Source organism: Squalius cephalus (genome assembly GCF_949319135.1).
Source record: "Squalius cephalus genome assembly, chromosome: 12".
Taxonomy (NCBI): Eukaryota; Metazoa; Chordata; class Actinopteri; order Cypriniformes; family Leuciscidae; genus Squalius; species Squalius cephalus.
Genome location: NC_137133.1, coordinates 33029294 through 33035969, shown reverse-complemented (window position 1 = coordinate 33035969; position 6676 = coordinate 33029294). Strand labels below are relative to the sequence as shown.

The 6676-nt window shown below is 41.0% G+C and overlaps 1 protein-coding gene across 1 annotated transcript; it reads right to left on the bottom strand.

The window, feature by feature from the left end:
* Window positions 1-444: 444 nt before the first annotated feature.
* On the bottom strand, window positions 445-5595 carry bmp2b (bone morphogenetic protein 2b). Its single transcript, XM_079888875.1, has 3 exons — window positions 5226-5595; window positions 3654-4027; window positions 445-1703 (listed from the first exon to the last, which is right to left on the bottom strand). Exons 2-3 carry the CDS (start codon window positions 4012-4014, stop codon window positions 829-831), a joined length of 1236 nt encoding a protein of 411 aa, XP_079745001.1. The 5' UTR covers window positions 4015-4027; window positions 5226-5595; the 3' UTR covers window positions 445-828.
* Between the last annotated feature and the right edge of the window lie 1081 nt (window positions 5596-6676).

Genomic DNA, 6676 nt, shown 5'->3' with positions numbered 1-6676 from the left:
ATAATGGTGAATTATACACATCACAGCAGCAGTGATGTCTGATTGCTGGAATAAAACTCGGCTTGGGTTTCTTTTTGAAGATTACACACCATTAGAGCTAGATGATTGATAGCTATTTTAAATTGATCTATTTAGCTATTCACAATTTAGAGATGCTTTTTCTGTGTTTTGAATTCATTATTTTTTCATAGTTTGCATTGTCCCTTATCAATGGAGTATTTATGCTGATCCAAAACCCAACTTTTCCTATGGTATTTTCAAGCTTTTGGAGGGCTCTTTACATGACATGCTGGTTTCTAGCTTGTATCTGATTCTTACTCAAATCAGATTATCACCTTTTGAACTGTTTGCATAAAGAAAATGTCAGATTTCCAGTATTGCATAAAGTAACCACATACCATGTTGGTCTATGCAACAGCATATTTGTTAGGTATCATGACTTTTAAAGAGAACTTCATCATCCATGGTTTATTTTTTGGTTTCAAATAATGTATTCCCAGATGCACACTGAATGAAGATCATATATTTTTTTCATGATAAATACACATCATTTACAAATAAAGTGGTTATGCAATAAATACATCATAAAAATCTGAGCATTATACTTCATGTGCAATTGCACTCATTTTGAAATGTACATGGGACAGAAAAAAAAAAACATCTTCAAAGCCACTGGAAAAAGCAAGCACTCTCATTAAAATATTTATTTTCACTTTTTTTTTCAGTCAACATAAATATATTCATATATATTTCTTTTCTTCCTCCAAAATAGCTCTTTGAATGTTCTTTTGTATAAATAAAAGTCTTCATTGGGGGGAGATGTAGTTCTCATCGGCACCCACAGCCCTCCACCACCATGTCCTGATAGTTTTTAAGAATGACTTTCTCGTACTCGTCCAGGTACAGCAGCGATATGGGGCTGAGCTCTGTCGGGACGCAGCAGGCTCTGGGAATGTTGGAATTGACCGAGTTCACCAGCGTCTGGACGATGGCGTGATTGGTGGAGTTCAGGTGGTCCGAGAGCGGGAAGGGACACTCGCCGTGGCAGTAGAAAGCGTGGTACCCCGGCGGCGCCACGATCCACTCATTCCAGCCCACGTCGCTGAAGTCCACGTAAAGAGCGTGTCTCCTGCAGTTTGTGCGCTGGTGCTGCTTCCTGCGCTGCTTCGGCCCTCGCCGCGTCTGCCGCTTCTCTCGGTTCGAATGCAGGACAGCCGAGCCTTGCCCGTCGTGGCTGTAGGTCACCAGAAGCGGTCGGGCCTGTGCCCACGAGTCCTCGTCCGTGTGAAGGGATCGGCTGACCCTCACGTGCCTCCTCCGGTTCCTCTCGGCCTCCTCAGATCCTTCCGGCTTCTCAGGATGGAGCACTTCCACCAGGAGCCCGTGGTTGTGCTGGGATTCACGGGCCCAGCGAGCCACGGCCGAGCCCACGTCGAAGCTCTCCCAGCGCGTGTGAGAGTCCTGCACCAATCGGGTGTCGAGAAGTCTGGTAAGAGGCTCTTTGGAGGGGGCCAGCGCTGGCCTGAACACCTCGTAAATGTTAATTCGGTGGAAGCCACCTGCGCCGGCGTCACCGAGAACCTGGTCCCTGAAAACACGCAGCTCAGCGGCCGTGATGAGCTCCTCGACGGGAACGGAGGTAAGGTTGAAGAAAAACTGCTGTGTTGTTTTTCCTCTCAGGCTGGACAGTGCCTCAAAAGCCTCTGGAACGACAGAAGAAAGAGTCTGTTAGAATCGTGTCAAAAAATTAAGAACACTGTTCGATGTGAACTATGCACTTCTTCAGGCTGAAACCTGACATTTTCACTTTGACTATGGATTTTCCACTCAGCATTTTCTTGTCTGGCCTGAGTGAGAGATTATACAGTAGAACCAGGTGTTAAAATGAAAGGCTAGCTGCGAGCACGAGGCTGTTTGTGTGGCTGTAGAGTGACAACATTCTCTTGTTTCCAGGTCTTTATCGAATAAAGGTTGCAATCAGCAAAGGAACAGCTACTCCTACGACTCAATGCCCTAAAATAAAACGCTCTTAGACCAAAGAGCTCACTTAATCTCTTTTGAAAAGAGACGTTTTGGAAATTCCATTCCCAATAATCCAACCTATCTGCTTCATAATCACAAAAAGCCTACAGAAGATAAGCACACTTTATTTGATGTGGGAAAGCCCAGCTCTTTCTTTCCCTCGTTCTGTCTGTCTTTCCTCACCTTTTCCTTTTTCTCCCAGTCAATCCGTCTTGAGGGGGAGTGACTGTGAACATGTCGGGGCTTGTCGTAAGCAGTTAGCCACAGTTATGAATGTATTGACATTCCTAATTTCTGTTTGTATGTTATGCCAAAACAGCAAATCGTACAAGTCGTACATTTAAGACGGCTACCTTCAAAACTGACTAAGAATCTCTCAAAAGGACTGACGTCAAATAAAAGCTGCTGAAAAGCTCCGTATTGGATGAAATTTTAAAACAATGACATAATATTGTGTCTGAAACTTTTTGAGGGATTTAATAAAATTCCTGTTAGGTCCTCAACCACCGAGTTTACCATATTAAGACAATGACAAAAGCCTGAGGCAAAGGAGGTGCCTAATTACTACTGAGTGCACGAGAAAAAGTCTAATTTGGAGTTAACAGGGAAGAAACTTAATGCAAGTGCTTAAATAGTTTGTTTCAATGTGAGCACACAATAAGCATCCTTGTTTGCAGTGTGTCAGCTCAACCACTGGATGTCATCCATCCGAATCTGTGCCATTTTACAGCCTGTAATGACTCTCGTATGGATCCCTCCCCCTCTCTTTACCAGGGTACAGCAAGTTAGCGTGATTTTTCCTGTGTTGCCATGAAATTAAAGTTAAATGTTTCTAAACTGTGTGCTATAGTTTATGTTGACCTCTAAACAGACTCCAGAAAGAAGCCTTCCATGAACAAGGCTCAAATCTTCCAGAGCAAGAGAGGGCATGTTTCTCGAGTGTTTAAATCAGATAACACACCTAAAAGAGACTTAATTGACATGCCACCTGATCATACTCGGGTTGATTTCATTATAAAAAAAACAGATTCTGTTACTAGTGAATTTAAATCTGACCATTCAACAAGGCCACCCACAATCTCCCTACTGGCTCAAGCAGTTAGGCTAGAATTACTCGGGCATGTGATAAAGAGTTGAGCAAAGCTAAAAACACACGCACACAATATCTGTATGAAAGGTAGAGCAAAAACAACCCACCCCATTGATGGCTCAAAAACATCAATGTCAGAACTTGATGGAGAACAGCAAAACTAACAGCCTATACGCAAATACCATCCTGGATTTCCTCATAAGGCTTGTTACTGTAATCTGTGGATTCTTGGAAAATAACTAGTGCATGAACTCCACACCTTGTCTGGAAAACTACTCTAAGTGCACTCAAACACTATCAATTATTTGCAGTAAAGTCACCATTAGGATGCAATTTTTTGCTTCTTTAATAATAGTGAGAGCTGTTTATGGAATGTCAATAGTTTCCAAATGGTTGCATCACATCATTCCTTAGAATTGTAGAAGGTTCTGGGAATAAACAAACGCTCTTTTAAGCCTCAAACTTCAAAATTGTAATTTAAAATAACCTTGAAACCTGAATTAGACTGCATAAAAATTCCCAATCAAAAATTAGGCCTCACCTTCGTGATGAAAACTTCGTATTGTGTTCGCTCTGCTGGCTGCCCGTTCCACATGCTTTCCCATAGTGCTCCTGGGGCGCCGGATGTTCGGGTCATCGTTTTCAGAGTGCATATTATACAAGTCCAGCATATACTGAGGGACCACCGCTGATTTGCTCGGCGTGGGTCTTCGCTTCAGTCCGAACATATTGAGAAGCCGTAGCTCGAACTCGTTCAGGAAGTTTGTATCTGATCGCTCCGGTGTGTGTCTCCCAGAATCACTGTACTTCCGTCGGTCGATTTCGGGAATGAGTCCAGCGGCACCTCCCAGCAACACCTGACCGAGCAACAGCACCGTGAGAGCGCGGACCACAGCGACCATGATCAGTCAGTTCCTGTGAAGAGAGAATACAGATTAGTCCTTCTATCAAACTGACAAATGAGTTTATTTGAAATAAGTGTTTTTTTTTTGTTGTTGTTGTTTTTTGTTTTTTGCATCTTAGGTTCAGCAAAGAACATTCTTCTTACCATCAATCAACCAAGTTCATGATTTAAAAAAAAAAAAAAAGGATAACCTTTTTTAGTCCCACAAATAACTTTTAGAAAGTCGTCATGCACTGCTGCTTTAAATAAACAAAAAACCAACACACTGATCTCAAGAAACCGGTAAGGTAAAAAAAAACTGTCCTCAAGTCCTTCAAAGAACCATTAAATAACTTTGTTTTAAAGAGTATACAGTATGTTTCTGATAACTATACAGCCCCCCTGGAGCAATCTGGTGTTAAGTGCCTTGCTCAATGGCACAATGGTTCATAGATCACCCATAGATAGGTTCAAGCCTTCAATCACTCATAGAAGTCTAAAGTTTGTTTGGTTATTATGGAATACCTGTTCCTTTAAGTCCTAAAAACACTTTTGACTACCAGCCCAGAGCTTCAACCACTTTATTGCATGGAAAAGATCCCTAGCCACATTCAACCTGCGGCTGCCTCAAACCACAGACATATCTAGATCTTTTGGAGATGTATGTGAGGCGATGAACACGCACACGCACACAAAGATTAAGAATAATATCCCTGCTGCAGGCTATAATAAGAGATTGATCTACAGTGAAAGCAGGAGACTCCAAAGAGGATGTCAGACAAATGGGATGAAACAGGAAAGAGTGAATCAAAAGGAATCGAAAGAAGGGAGAGACATGAAGACAGCAGACATGGAGTCTGCAATTAAAGGGAGATAAGAGAGCAGTGTCTAGGTGGGGGTCTGCCTTTAGATCATGAAAGGAAAGTCTTCAAAAGGACTGAATGTCTAGCAAAAGACCAGGCAAAAGAGAGGCAGAGTTGTGAGGCTACAGGTGGTAGATCTTACGCAAAAACAACTCAAGCAACAAAGACGACAAAGAGATCTGATGATAAGGAACCAGAGAAGTGTTTTCTTTTCATTTGCGCATAACTCCTGACCTTGCACACTACATGTATGCACTTATATAAGGTGATATACGATGCATTATGTTATATAAATGTCAGCATTGGTTTTAATACACTCGCGCTGTTTGCAAAAACCAAATATCAAACAAATAATTAGTAGCGTTACCGAAGGAGGAAGCGCTGTGGCCGGTCTGCGTTCCCGTCGTCTTTTAAGTTCCTCATGAATTCGTGTTTTAATCCACAAGCACTTTTTTTTATCCCACGACAGAGAGTCGCCGCAACTCAGGTCGCCTCTTCTTGTCCATACTTGTGCAGCACTTTAAACTAGACTGTGTTAAACTCTAACGAAGAGCACGAGCGCTTAGGTCAAAGAAAGCAGCAATCCCAAAAGTGACAGCGCGAGATCGCAGAATCCTGGATTTGTCATTTTTTTTGTTTTGAAGGAAAAAAAAACTGATCATCAGAAGTTTTGGGAGACTGCTTGGAGATCCATCTCTGCGTGCACCACGCGCCGCGTCTGTGCCATTGATTGGAGCGCTTCGCTCGGCGAGCGCGAGGCTTTTTGTTGTCTGGTGATGTCACAATGACTGTCATCATTAAAGTCCATTGAAATGCGTCGCGTTCTCTCCATTCAAACGTTTGAACATGCCCACAGTGTGCGTGATGATGGATAGAATTTGTCATTGCACATATTTTATGTGTTCTACACTGTAAACATGTTAGTAATTTTACCGGGAAAAGAATGTTAGAAGACTAAATACGGTTAAAAATAATATTAGATTTTAAAATAGGGGGTTTCCAACTTTAAACTCTCCCAAATACGATTACTATAATATAAAGGACTCTGTATTATCATGTATAAAGAACCATTTACAATGTGCAAATATAGGAAAAATGAGTTTTTCAAAAAACAAATAAATAATTGACTGTAATTTTGTCATTACAATATAAAACCAAAAGAAATTCTTAAAATATTGTCTTAAAAATATTTGTGGTTTCAAACTGGCAGTGTTTGTGAATATTCTTTTAGATGTTTAAACCTGAAGAGAAACATTTTATTTCAATTTTATAACACAATTTTTTTTTTCACTTTTCACACATTTTTTTTCCACTGCAGCTTTACAGAAAATACTGCCTGAGGGAGATAGTGGCCACTCACTAGAAAAATACAAGATAGCATCCCTTCAGGGCCCCCTGGGAGGCCATGAATTCTTATTTTGTTTGTATTTTGTTTTGACAAATATTTTTACCCATGCACTATTAGATAAACCTAAAGTGAAACATTTTCAATTACATTTTATGTTATGTAATGTTCATTTCCATATCACTACTCTATACATTTCTACACTACATTTCCAAAGCAGCTTTATAGGAAATTGCCTAAAGGCGACAGTGGCCACTCGCTAGAAGAAAAAAAAACAAGATAGGACCCCTCTACGACCCCCTGGGAGTCCCTGACCCCAGTATTAACACCCCAAAGTACATTACTTTATATATTTAGCTCTATCCATCTGCCTGTCTGTACCGGTCAAAAGTTTGAAAACACTGTTTTAAATGTTTTTGAAAGAAGTCTTTTATGTCTTTTATGCTCGTTTATTTGATAAAAAATAAAATAAA